Raw genomic sequence first — 14,721 nt, 5'->3', positions numbered from 1 at the left:
AATGTTTTTATTGTGCTTTCAGAGACCTAAACTGATGTAACCTGTATGTAAAAGTGTATCATTTATTAGCTTTTTTTGTGTTTAAAGAAAACATTGTGTATTTTTGGCGGGGTACTTAACAGTTTTTAAGGCAACATGATGGAGGGACGGACGGATGAAGGATAAGGAATAAATGATTATTTTTCGAAACGGTGTTGTGGTGTAGGTTCCGCGTCCACCTTAGGTGGGAGGTCTCCTCATTCCTCAAAGCAGGCAATACGCATCATCGCTTCCACGTCCACACAATCTTTCCCATGCCTCTGCATTGCTCCGCTCATACAATATATTGCCGATTATTCATTTGTTTCAATTCAACATAGTTGTATTGTTCTACAAACTGCTTCATAACAACTTGCCTCTTCCATTTATGTCGCGTGACTCTTTACACAATAAAACGTGACGAGATTTGCAGCTAACAAATTTTTTTTTTGTTACCCACAGTTCATAGTAATTACAACAACAAAAAAAACATCGGCGTTCACTGCAATTTCACTTTGGAATGATTTGCCTACAGCCATCAAATCTCGTGTTTCCGAGGCAGCCTTCAAAAATGACCTCAAACACCGCTATCTTACCTAAGTGTAACATGTCATATCTCTTTTCAAATCGACTTTTTTCCCCTCATTACCTGTACCTTCTGTTTTCTCTTGATACGATTATTCATGTTCCACTGATATAATTGTAAACACTCTAAATTACTTGTTTTGATTTTGCTTTATATTCCGTTCTTTTGCTGTACTGGTCATTACGCTCTGTATATGCATAATTTACCAAGGGTCCCACTGCAGTTTCTTACTTTGGGACCATTGCCTGTATATTGTTCATGTTGTAAAATCTTGTTCTGAAAGCAATAAACTGAAGCTGAAACTGAAATCCTCTGGCCTTCGCTGCCTTCTTGGCCCTGGCGACGAGACGTCGTTGTTAGTCCAGGTCCTCCAAGGAGAGCTTGGCCTCCCACGTTTCGAGAAGGTGCTCGTTTTCTTTACCAGCGTCGGAGGTGTTCGGCGGAAGCGACAGATCTGTATTTGTATTGCATGAACACTCGAGGGTCAGGTGGCCCAACGTGTCAGGTACGGCGCAAATCGGGCAAACATATTCATGTTATATTGGGTATAATCGGTGCATTAATACGCCATGTGTGTTATGTGTTGTTCTGCAGTCTTCTCAGTATGGTGCTGTCCTCTTCGTTGAGCTTCGAGTGTGGTGGTAGATACTCTCTGCACGCCAGCCTATGGTGTTGCAGTATTGCAGAGTAAGTTTTAGGTACAGACTCATCCTCCGAGGACAGAGTCCTGGCGCCTAGAAAGCGGGAAGGGGTAGCCCGGTAAGCGTGATCACGGGCCGCGGCATGAGCCGCCTTGTTTCCCTCCATCCCTTCGTGCCCAGGAACCCATGTCGCACAGATGAACGGCATCGGAGTGCTTCGGTGCTTCAATATCTGAATCGCTTGGGCAGACACACGACCTTTGCTGTAGTTTCGCATGGCTGCTTGAGAGTCTGTGAATACCACAGCTGCATCCAAGCACGTTGTGGTAGCTAGGACAATTGCCGTCTCCTCTGCAGTTTATGGGCTTCGGGTGCGTAATGTGACAGATGCGAGCACTACGCCCCCAGTATCAACGACGCTCAAAGCGTAGGCGTCTCTACCAAGATACTTGGCTGCGTCTGTATATCTGGTGTCCGGATCTTTGCTGTGATTTCATCGTAGAGCATTCACTCGTGCCTGCCTTCTTTCCTTGTGACGTTTGGGGTGCACATTGTGGGGGATTCGTGCAATAAAGAAAGATTCACGGTTGTTTTGCGGAATCCGTTCTTTACGGTCCGCGTCTGTGTCGCCTATAAAGGTTTCGCTATAGTTCAGCCGTTGTAGGACTGATATTCCAGTGGACGAGAGCTTTAGTCGTTCTAGCTGGCTAGCCCTGTGTGCTTCGGACGGTTGAAAAAAAACTTAAAAAAAGAAGTACTGCAGGGTTACTGGCCCGGGCTCACACCACCCGGACGTTAAGTGCGGTGAGGCATAGCCTTTCCAACGCTGTATGAATTCGCTGGATTGGCCACTGTTCGTCGTGCAGATCTGAGATTTGAGCTAGCCAGCGCTTAACCATCGCCTCTCGATAAAGCCTGGTCCAACGTTACTAACGTTGGCCCGGTAATTGTGGGTGTTGCCATAGTATCCATGCCATATCTGCGTGTTCGTGCTTACAGAGCTCACAATTAATTGTCTAGAATTTACTCTGTTCAAGTGTACCGGATTTCGAAAGATTCTGGTTCGCAATCTGCTTTTTGAGATTTTTCAACCTGTTTGTAAGGTAGTGGTGGCAGTGGTCAGAAGATGAGAAAAGGCACCTAATTTCTGCAACCCGGTTGGGAGCAGAATTTAGAATTTAGCAGAATTTGTGAGGGGGGCGCAAGTCCGTAGCTAGGCGGTGGATGGGGGGGGGGGGCTTAGAGGCTTGCCCTCGCCCTCGAAATTCATATGCAGGGGTATTGCGAAATAGGTATTACGAAAATAGGTGTTCTTCAAAGCTTTCGACGAACGCCCTTCACCCCCTCCCTCCGCCCCCCCCCCCCCCCCGCGAAAAGAAATCATTTCTGGCTACGCTTCCGCACATGCTGTGGGAGTGTCCGGCACAGTACAGACACTAACGCTACGACCCTCATGGAGCTTCGACTATATATAGCCGAAGCTCTATAAGGCTCTGCGGAGCCCCGCTCTTGACGACCAAACCTGGGCGACCCAGCACGCCCGTGAGGCGGCGTCGAGGCATGCCCTTGACTTCCCCTCATGAGAGGCCTAGGCCCGGCCACCCAAACTTGCTGGTTTCTTATAATAACGTTTATTCCTCCTTCTCCTCTGGCTATCATGGACCCCCTGGTAGCCTCAACTCCAAAGGACCTCTTCATAAAGTTCTTGACTTGACTTACTGGCTATGGGCTTGAGGAGAGGGGGGGGGGTATGGTTTTATAGCTGTTAGTTTACAGTGTGCCAGTATGTGTCTCTGTCTTCTCGCTCCGCATATTCGTCGTCACCTCCTCCGTTCGCCCATCGCCTCCGCAGAAGTCGTCCCCCTTCCGTGGCGGGCGCGGGCTGTCGGGCCGTCACTATCCGAGCCATGAACGCTTTTCGGACGCAGGTGCGAAGCTACAGTATGGCATCTTGCAATATGAAACATAAACTTGAAGCTTTACAGTGCCAACAAAAAATAAATAAATAAACATTTGTAATAAACGTATCCCGGGCGCCCCTTTTTTTCATTTCTTTCTTTTTTGTATCACGCACTTAAATTTCCAAATTTTTTTATCTTGGAGAATCCGTTCGTGTCTGGACTGTTTTTTTTTCTGAGTGGGTCGATGACAATCTTTTCGGGAGCATCATCATCATTACAATAATCATCAATGCTACGCAGCTAGTGTGTGAGCCACGTTCACTCGGCGGACGAGAACAAGGAGCGCCCGGAAGCAGAAGCAGCTGGTCCTAAAGCTCGGGTAAATTAAAAAACTTTCTTGAAAATGGTGCTCCTCCACCGCCCCTCAGTGGTGGAGAACAGAGATCATCCGGCCACATATAACGAAATTACTCAAAACTTTTATCTCAATAGCAGAAGTCAAGTAGAGCGCAGTCATAAGCTCTCAGATCTTAGCAAATGGGCTTGTATTTTAGCCCGGCTTCATTAAGCAATACCTCGCCGCGGTGGTCTAGTGGCTAAGGTACTCGGCTGCTCACCCGCAGGTCGCGGAATCAAATACCGACTGTGGCGGCTGCATTTTCGGTGAAGACGAAAATGCTGTAGGCATGTGCGCTCAAGTTTGCGTGCACGTTAAAGATCCCCAGGTGGTCGAAATTTTCGAAGCCCTTCACTACGGCTTCCCTCATAATCATATGGTGGTTTTGGTACGATAAACACCGTATATCAATCAATCATCATTAAGCAATAGTTAACTCGGCTCTTATACCGGTAGCTTTTGCAGGAACTGAACAACTTCCCTAGTTTATAGACCATATGAACTGACATTGCCCCTCGTTGCGAGGCACGTGTGGACCAGATCAAAGCAAGTCGCAATCTGCAACCAAGAGCCACGATGCCGGGTCTCAAATATGGTCTGTCCAGGACACCCATGATGTGTCGGTCTGGCTCGGCCATATACTGTTCCAACGGGGGAGCGGCCTGATGCGCTATGAACGTAAAACGCAATAACTTTTTGCAGCCACATTCATCTATCCACTTTCGAACCTTTATCTTTGGACATAGTAGCAAATTGGGCTAGTTGAAGCATACTCATGACAGCCACTGCAAACGAGACAAGACACTGCACATGTGCACTCATTGAGCCTTTAAACAGTTTTCATCTGCTTCCAGTCGATTTCTCGGTGAATTTCTTACTCTGATTCGATTCTCAGGTTCTTCCCCAAACATTTCTGTCGTTTCCCGGCTGATGCCAAGAACGGCTTTCTAATCTCACGCTGATCTACGCCAATCATCCATCGGCAGAGGCAACGTGAACAAGCAAGGGCCTTCCGAGAAATCAAGGGTTCGAAACCATGGACGTCTCATCCCTTCTTGGTAGCACTGGCGGTGGCACGCTCGCAAGCAGTGGAGGAGGTGGAGCAGGAGACTCTGCCAAAGGAGGGGATACCTTCGACAAGTATGTTATGCTGAAGTTCGTACACTTGTTGATTGAAATCGTTAGTTGGACAGAAATCCGTTTGGTGAGGAACAGACATGAACCTAATTAGAACAAGACGCTGATCACGATAAAAGCAAATAAAATGCCGACGTTTCGACGGTCGTACTAAAGCTTTTGTTAAAAGCTCCCATATGGGGGCCATAACATTTAGGTTGGCGAACAAGCGGGTGGGGGGGGGGGTGGAGTGGCACACCCCTTTCCATAATCATCGGAGTGGAGCGATGCCTTTAATGAGTAGGACCTGTACCATGTCAATGTTTATTATCATGGCAACGACCATGCACATTTTTCACAATAATGGTGGCCTGGGACAACTGATGTTACTTTCCAAGAATCGCTTACTTTCCACATTTCCCCCGGAAAGCCGAGGACCAAAGCCAGGTTGCTAAAAGTACGTCATCGCTTCAACAACACGCCAATATTTTGTATGTGTGTTTTTATACTAGAGAAGGCGTACATAAATAATTCTAAGAACCGCAGCGTTTATCACGCTGCGGTGACAGTGCAACGCAATGCTCAAAAAGGCACTGAGTGTTTTCAACGCTTTGCTATGACGACACGGTGGTGGCACCTGTTCGTCACTTTGCGTTCGGCACCTTATCGCCTCAAAGACAGGCGCGTACGCCTTCCTTCGTTTTCGAAGATAACTGCCAGATGGCGCTCGTGTCTAACGTGCCTAGATGCACTCGTTCGCCTTCAGTGCATGGATCGAGACTTTCTAACGCAGCGTTTCCAGAATACACTTCACCGATTTTTTTTTTCATGCGGATCGTCAAATGAACGTTTTGCGCGCTCTCTCCGGACGCAAGAATATCGTCTTTTGACGACATTTGCAGTGAAACATGCAGATACGGGGCCAATTTTTTTTCTCATGCAAGACGTTTATTTTTCCGTGTACACGCAGCCCCATCGGAAATCTCTGCTGTAACGTCTTGACGTTGATCTGCTGCTGCTGATGCGCACCCTTCCTTATCGTCTTGTTCCTCATGTTGTATCTCCTCGGCCTTATCACCATCGTGACGCCTACGCCCCCGGACATCACGTTCGAGAAGTGGGCCGCCGTCTGCGACGCGCCGCTCTGCGCAGATGTCGCCAAGTGAGGCACTTGTGCAGACCATATTTTACGGAGAGCTTTCAGTGTCGTCACATTAGTCTGTTAACCTATGTATTTTGTATCTTTAACATACAAACTAACAGTCTTAAAGTAGACTCACCCGCATGAAAACGGTTGTGTTGGTGTATACGGTACTTCGTGATCTTTTTCATTCATATCGCAGTATGCAACAATAATGATTGATTGATATGTGGGGTTTAACGTCCCAAAACCACCATTTGATTTATGAGAGAGGCCGTAGTGGAGGACTCCGAAAATTTTGACCACAATTTTGAGCACACGGGCCTACAGCATATGCAAAACCAACAACAACAACAACAACAACAACAACAACAACAACAACAACAACAACAACAACAACAACAACAACAACAACAACAACAACAACAACAACAACAACAACAACAACAACAACAACAACAACAACAACAACAACAACAACAACAACAACAACAACAACAACAACCGCCAGGCCTGCACGAAACTCGCCACACTGTCACAGCGAAAGCTGAAAGAGCGGCCTATCATAGCCTTTTTTCCCTAAACACTCTTTGGGTAGTCTGCAAGCACACTTGCAGGGTACCCAGTAGACCATTAATCAAGGTGTAGTAGGCAGGAATTCACTACGCCATCCTTCGTTATTCTTCGGAGAGCATGGTACCCGCTGCACAGTTGCAAGGAACCTTGTGCAATTTTTCGTCCTGTGGCTGACGACGACGAATCATGCCAGAAGCTTTTGTAATCCCCACAGTCCCTCACAGTGGGTATGCGCGGCAGTTAATAGGTTAACAAGATCAATTTTTTAAAGGGATGTAGCATTCGACGAGCCGCTCGTTGTGCAATTTGCATTATGTTACACCTGGTTGCTTCTTTGCTATTCTAAAACGCTGTATTACTCATATCAACGCCACTCCTTTCCCGACATAAAGCCTGCCTAAGGCAATATTGCGAACAATTCCCAAGCATCGGCGTGGCTCAGTGGTAAAATACTGCCCTGGCACTAAGGGGACGCGGGTTCGAGTTCCATTGTGTCCTTGATGTTTTCTTCTTCACCAAGGTTTTTTTTTATTATTTCGTGTGATAGTGGTTACGGACACCGGCGGTGGCGGCGGCGGAGAACTACGGTGCGCACGCGACTCATGTTATGATTTCATAACATCTCTCGCTGTAAAAGATCTGCTTAACGGCTCAAGATGACGGCGCCCCTATGTCTTAGGTAAAATAGTCTTTATCAGGCGCAAATTATTATGCACTGGCTGCAAATGTGTCAACTTCACAGAGAATAAATCCGAGGCACTGAGTTTTAAGATTGCGCGTTAGAAAAAAAGAAGCAATGTGTCGCTTTGTGTGAGTTTCAGCGTATAATTCTAATTAGCATATAACTAAATAAATAATTATTCTGGAGACAGTCATAATTTATTTTGACAGGAAACGAATGGTACCACTGGTTGCATTCCTTTTCGCGAATAGAAAAGTGACACTTTTGAAGTTGGTGTTCGAATGCGGTACGTCGAACGACCCGTTGAACACCATAGTGCTTTTATCACAGTCATCGATTACCGTCATACGCGTAACACTGAGGTCAAGTCGAGACCGTGGTCGAGACTTGTAAGCTATACGTATCTTGCGCTCTTTTACCCCCAAGTGCACACAGCCAGTATTAACAGGTTGCATACGCAAACGCATACTTAACGCCGCTGGAAGTAATATGAACCGAACTTTCTCGGCTGTAAACCTCCTGGCTCATTCTCACTCGCATTTCGCACAGTTTATCTAACAAAGAAAAAAAAAAGGCTCCTTAGCTTCTTTTCCGCACGTCCTGGCTTGCCACGTAATGGGTGACTTTTAGAACAGACCCATTTCATTGGGCTCTAGTTTTGTCACAACGGATCACATTCAGCAAGCATTCTCAAATCATGAATAGCGATCTGCTACTAACCCTCAAAAGGAAGATATATAATAGCAGAATCATGCCGGTACTTACTTACGGAGCAGAAGAAACCTGGAGGCTTACAAAGAGGGTTCAGCTTAAATTGAGGGCGACGCAGCGAGCGATGGAAAAGAAAATGATGGGTGTAACCATTAGAGAAGAAGAGAACAGAGTGGGTCAGGGAACGAACCGGGTTTAAGATTATCATAGTTGAAATCAAGATGAAGAAATGGACATGGGTGGGGCACGTAGCACATAGGCAGGATAACCACTGGTCATCAGAGGTAACTGGATTCCGAGAGAAGGCAAATGTACAAAGGGGAGACAGAAAGGTATATAGGTGGGCCGATGAGATTAAAAAGTTCACAGGTATAACGTGGCAGCGGAAAAGCACAAGGCCGGGTTGATTGGCGGATCGTGGGAGATGCCTTTGCCCTACAGGGAGCGTAGTCAGGCTGATGATGATCCAATTTTAAAACGGTTTGCGGCAAAAAGATTTAGGAGAAGTAAAAATCTAATGGCCTGTCCCGTTGTCTGATGTATAACGAAGAAAAACAAAAAATTATATATATATATATATATATATATATATATATATAACGAACACCGGGACATTCTACGATATCACATACAAAAAGTTAGCTGTCTGGGTTTGACGGTTCGGCATGACACAGGGTGAAAGCGAAAAAATGAAGAGAGAGAAGGGGTTGGAAAGTACTCAAGACCGGGACAGCGGACGAATGGGAAAAACCAGATGCGGGGGCCCACGTCACGATCAACGCTGGGGAAAACGAAAGGCTGGGCAAAGTAGCATAAGATTGATTTTTTTTAAGTAGCAAAGTTCCTTAGCCCTTAGGTCGTTCCATCCTCTGTAGTCGTATACTAGTAGGGTGTAGCCACCTCTAGTTTATGAGTTGCTCTATAGATGGCGTTGTGTGTACAGGTTTTTAGGAATAATATAACTAGATGGTGTTCGTCGTTTTCACAGCATATCCATAGAGTGAATGATGAGGTGTGGGGTGAAGCATTCATCCGTCCGTCCGTTCGCTCGTCCGTCCATCAGTTGGTGCTTCCGTCCATCCGTCCATGAGTCAGTCCATGCGTCCGTCCATCTGTCCACCTGCCCGTCCGTCCATCCATGAGTCCGTCTATGCTTCCGCGCGTCCGTTCATTCGTCTATGCGTCCGTCCATCCGGATGCTTCGCCCCACTCATCATCATTCACTCCGTAAATATGCTGGGATTTTTTTTCAATAACACGGTGTACCAGCGGCCACGTTTGACATTGTTGATCATGACGGTGTCTTAACTCGATGAGCGTCTCCTTGAAATTTGTAAAACAAAATACTAGACGTGTTTTAGGGGCCCTTAAGGTTTTAATATTAAAGGCACCACGCAACATTTTTTGAGCATGGTCAGAAAAAGCTGTTTATCGGTATTTGAGGCTCCCGAGAACACGCAAGCCAAATATTACAAGGTAACACGCGGCGTAGAATTCATAAAAAATTGTCAATGCCAGCTCAGAATTGCTTTCTCTTTTCTCGACAAATGACACTACAGGCTCAGAAATCACTCGTCACCGTGCTCGTTACAGCCATTTTATCAGCCATTGACTGATTTGAGCATGGCGCGCGTGGTCGTTACTGCGGTCATCGTGGTAGGGCGCTACTTGTCCACGTGTGTACATGATCACACTGAAAAGCCACATATTCAAAGGAAAAAAGAAGAAAAAAAGTGCTCAAGATCATGAGGCGTGTGTGACGTATTTTCTTTCCCCGTGCCATCCCTTCCTGCTTAGCTTCCAGCGCTTTCGTCGGGATGGAAGAAGAGTGAAATTTTTGTGACTCCACTCGTACTGGACGGATTCTAAAAATATTTGCGGTAGTGAATTCGTGAATCTATGAACCCCTTTAGTGAATCCATACTATGGCTACTTGAAAAAAGGTTGGCAGGACATATTTAATAAGTATCCTACAATTCTAAACTCTGACGCTTACTTCAGGTGCCATCCATCGTGGAAGTTCTACAGCTTCGCAAATTCAGGAGTCAAGCGCTGCCGCGGTGGTCTATAGTGGCTAAGGTACTCGGCTGCTGACCCGCAGGTCACGGGATCGAATCCCAGCGGCTGCGGCTGCATTTCCGATGGAGGCGGAAATGTTGTAGGCCCGTGTGCTCAGATTTGGGTGCACATTAAAGAACCCTAGGTGGTCGAAATTTCCGGAGCCCTTCGCTACGGCGTCTCTCATCATCAAATGGCGATTTTGGGATGTTAAACCCCACATATCAATCAAATTCTGGAGTTAATGCCACTCGCACCGTACCAGCCGGGTCTTTTTTCTCGTCCTGTACTTTGCAGAGAGATTTTCGGCAAGGGCGGCGCAATAGGGGACGCCGCCGTGGCCACGTTGCTGTGCATGGGAGTCACCGCCCCGCACCTCACCGGAATCGGTGGTGGTCTCATGGCCATTCTTTACAACAAGTGAGCCTTACTTCGTACCTATATATAATAAGCAGAGCATGATTACGATGATACCGGTACTGTGCGTAGCTACAGAGGGGGGGGGGGGGGGTTAAACACCCTGCCCCCGAAAAATTTCACTTTTGCTGGCGTATTTATTCACGCACACATACAAACGCACGCATGAAATTGGTCTGTCAAAAGCCGCCTCCCCCCCACCCCACCCCCGAAAAAATTTCTGTCTACGCCAATGTTTTGCGTTCTATAGTGCCATGTGCAGTTCCGTTTTGAAATCATTCTGTAGTGAAAAAGCGGTATCCGAGGTGACATAGCTTAGCGTCTAGAGCTTTCCGACTATAAGCTCGCGAACGTATGGTCAACGTCCAGTCACTATGACTCTATTTCGATGGATGCGGCATGCATGTTTAAACTTACATTCTGCTGCACGTTAAACAATCCCAGGTTGTCAAAATGATTCGTTGCTTTGTTTCTATCACACATATCACAAGAAAAATATAAAATGACGTTATAGGGGACGAGAAAGATAACGCAAAAGGGCGCTCTGTGGTGTGCTCTTGTCATCACCCGAGTCGAGCCATTTCGTATCTTATTACAGTGTCAGTGTACCCACCAGTCCCGAAAAAACATGAGTCATCTTGAAGTACAATTGAACCAGCTCCTTTCTTTCTGTTTTTTTACGGCCTCAGGGCTACCATGAAGGTTCAAGCCTTGGACGCTCTTGGGGTGTCTCCGAAAAGCATCACAGAGGATATGTTTTCATCCAACGCATCGGCGCTAAAACTCGGTGGGTTCTAACGTGTCTTCTTGGTTGTAAGCGCTATGAATGTTAATATCGATGATTGATTAGGCGATTAATAGAAGAAAAGTGTCCCGCAAAACGATTAATCACCATCGCTGTCCGCTTCTTATTTAAACACTTTCATTGTTTGAACTTTTTTGATTAATCGATTTACAGGCAGTGACTGGAGGAAAGTGATAATTCGGGAATCTAACAAGATTAATTAACGAGTAGTGACTGAAATCAATGTTCTATCTATCTATCTATCTATCTATCTATCTATCTATCTATCTATCTATCTATCTATCTATCTATCTATCTATCTATCTATCTATCTATCTATCTATCTATCTATCTATCTATCTATCTATCTATCTATCTATCTATCTATCTATCTATCTATCTATCTATCTATCTATCTATCTATCTATCTATCTATCTATCTATCTATCTATCTATCTATCTATCTATCTATCTATCTATCCGGCGATTGATGAAGATAGATAGAGGGGATGGTCATGTATTTCCAGATTATGATGCATTATTACACTTACAGCACTTTGAGAGGGCAGGGGTAGATATAAAAGGAGCGCTTTCAAAGCCTACAAAGTATATGTGATCGGACTGCGTGCCCGGCAGCTGTTGTCGCCGACCGAGAGGTCATGGGTTCGACTCCCCATAACGGAACGTTTTCTTCTGGCGTGTTGTTTTTCAGACGTGATTTTCGTGACGGAAGTACATCCCTGAAATCTTGGTGGACCCCGGCATAAAACACTTTCATGTTAAAAGAAAGATTTCAAGCAAACTAATTTGCCTTTTGTTAAGCTCTAATTCATGCTTTCTGTCCATCCAGGGGCGAATGCTGTGATCGTGCCGGGCGCACTGGCAGGGATGCAGGCTCTGCACAACGAGACGGGCAAGCTTCCCTGGAAGGACGTCTTTCAGCCAGCCATACGCATCGCCAGGGAAGGTTTCACCATCGGACCGAACCTGGCAGCTGCCCTGGCGAACAACATGATTGTACTAAATCTATCGCCTGCCCCTATAGGTACTGTTGTATCATTATTTGCACGAGTAAGAGAGATCCATCAGCTGACTCCAGATGAGTCTTAAGCAGCCCTTCAACATTTTTACAGCATGGTGAGAAACCGCTGCTGATCGGTAGCAGAGGTCGGGGCTGCTCAGAACACGTGGGCCAAACGTTATAGCGCAGGACGCTGCCTCGAATTTGCCGCTCGCTCTTCTTCCGGCAAATAATTCCATGAACAAAAATAGCCGCACCATAAATAGTGGACGTCCATTAACTGATTTGAGCATCGTGAGTTGCACAGTTGCCGCTCAATGTCTTCACGTGTGCACACTCGAGATCACGTAGAAGGTAAGCCATGCCTTCGACGAAGAAGAGAAAGAATGGCCATGTCTTTGCGTTATTCACTGCAAATGTCACTGAAAGAAGATAGTATTTGGCCTGCTTTGTTTCGTGCATAGCATCGCATTTTCAGCGCATTCTAAGAATCATTATTGCCTTTAAAATTACGTATATATGCATTTTATAGTAAAGCTACATACCACCTAATACCTAAGTATTGATATTGCGCCTCAGATATGCGTTATATGCGCTAATATGCGTCTTAGATGGCGACAAGAGAGAGAGAAAGAATTTATTGACAGAAAGGTCGAGGTTGGCCTGAGCTACAATTTGCTCTGACCGAGTGCTCTACACTGGAGAAAGGTGACAGTGGAGCTAAAGAGTGACGAGCGACGATGGTAAAGTAAGGATATGAAAATTTGGTTTGGCTACACTGGGGTAACTCTAAAGACGTGCATGCAGTCCATTGGCTTCTATGAATGCTACAGCAGCTCCTAAGATTCACAAATATGAACGCTGCCACCGGTTCAAGATGGTTGGGCGTTGAGCAAATGCCTAAACTTTGGCCGGGTGGCTGAATTGTATGACAGACAGACAGACAGACAGACAGACAGACAGACAGACAGACAGACAGACAGACAGACAGACAGACAGACAGACAGACAGACAGACAGAGAGACAGACAGACAGACAGACAGACAGACAGACAGACAGACAGACAGACAGACAGACAGACAGACGGACGGACGGACGGACGGACGGACGGACGGACGGACGGACCGGCCTAAATTCCGGCATGCAAGTATCCCAAGAAAGACTATGACTATCATGACGTGCAAGATTCAAAAATAAGTTAATCAGAAAGGTTTCCGGATCCTAGTGAAGATCGAACACAGACCATCTGCGTGGCAAGGAAGAGTTCTACTACAGAACCATGAGATTTGCTGAAGCTTATATAGCAAAAGAAAAAGAAAACACTACATGAATGTCATGTAGCGGAACGAGTCTCCTCAACGCTTCAGATATATTGAGTGACAGAAACGTATAATCGCACCAGAAACTACCATTCGCACGCTAATACGCGTTGTGCTGGCGTAGCTGGGAGGGGGGGGGTTGGTTTAACCCCTCCCTTTTCTATTACCCTCGAAATTTACAAGTTTGCATGAGTGCGTACACGAACCTATACAAACGCACACACGAAAATACATAAAGTATCGTTAATCCTCCCCATCCCCCCAACGGAAAAAAATTCCATCTGCACCCCTGGCGCGTTATGATTAGCCGGTCGAAGTGGTACACGTGGTGACACAGTAAATGGCACGGTAACTATATAATACGCAACAGTGGTCGTATTAATCAATCTTTTACGAAGGGGACGAAACTCACGTTCAACGTGTCCTACTGTCGCGATGCAGGAAGCGCTTCTCCAACAACGCGACCGGTGCCCTGCTACAAAGCGGAGACAAGCTGGTGCAGACGCAACTCGCCGATCTGCTGACCAAGCTTGCCGAAGAGGGCGCGGAGTACCTCTACGAAAAGGAACTCGCCGAGGAGATCGAAACGAACGTGGCAAGTGCAGGTAACGCAGTTGTGCTATAGACAACCGCTTTCGGTAGCCAGACGAGTGGTTTTTCGTTTATTAGAATTCATCATTGTAGATTGTTAATTTCTCGATAATTTGGAAGGCTGAAGCTCAAGCGTTCTCTATTCCCCCCTTCCATTGAGAATTGCGTTGCCTTTTAGACTCAACCGCGTGCACCCGAATGCTAACATAATTTGCTGTACGTAAGTTTTATATATCTTTATTTACTGTAACAGCGGAGGACTTAGGTGAAGGGGTGAGGGGGATGAAGTGATTGGGGGATCACCTAACTCACCAACATGATTAACCAATCCACGCATCGGTCCATCTTTTCGCTTTCTGGACAGCGACGTATAGGCGCGTGGAGTCTTTTTAGATCACTGCGGCGTCTCTCCCAGCTCCTGTACTTATTCGCCACGCAACTCAAGAAGGTCACTCAGACACGTCTTAACCAAGAAAAAAAAAACGGCACCATACTCTTGAGTTGTTTCTAATATGCAGTGCTTTCTGCTTAAAGGGGGTTGCGGCGTGCCCACGTGTCATCTAGACGCCTAACAGCCGGTTCTGGCTCTCCTCTTCACCCACAGGTGGGTCTCTCAAGGCGAGTGACCTGTCCGACTACAAGCCTCTCTGGCTGGATCCAGTTTCGGCCAAGATGGGAAGCAGCCAGCGCGTATACTCGGCTCCTATTCCAGGTGCCGGCGTTGTACTAGCGGTGGCCGTCCACCAGATTAAAGTCAAGTGA

General features: G+C 46.4%; 1 protein-coding gene across 1 annotated transcript; it reads left to right on the top strand.

Moving 5' to 3' along the window:
* Nucleotides 1-4,579: 4,579 nt before the first annotated feature.
* On the top strand, nt 4,580-14,721 carry LOC119162207 (scoloptoxin SSD14). The gene is made up of 7 exons (XM_075887805.1): nt 4,580-4,683; nt 10,125-10,247; nt 10,934-11,031; nt 11,879-12,073; nt 12,162-12,165; nt 13,810-13,973; nt 14,564-14,721. The coding sequence occupies exons 1-7, from the start codon at nt 4,580-4,582 to the stop codon at nt 14,719-14,721; spliced, it is 846 nt and encodes a 281-aa protein (XP_075743920.1).

This window comes from Rhipicephalus microplus, chromosome 3 (genome assembly GCF_043290135.1).
Source record: "Rhipicephalus microplus isolate Deutch F79 chromosome 3, USDA_Rmic, whole genome shotgun sequence".
Classification (NCBI taxonomy): Eukaryota; Metazoa; Arthropoda; class Arachnida; order Ixodida; family Ixodidae; genus Rhipicephalus; species Rhipicephalus microplus.
This window is presented reverse-complemented; position numbering and strand designations above follow the sequence as displayed.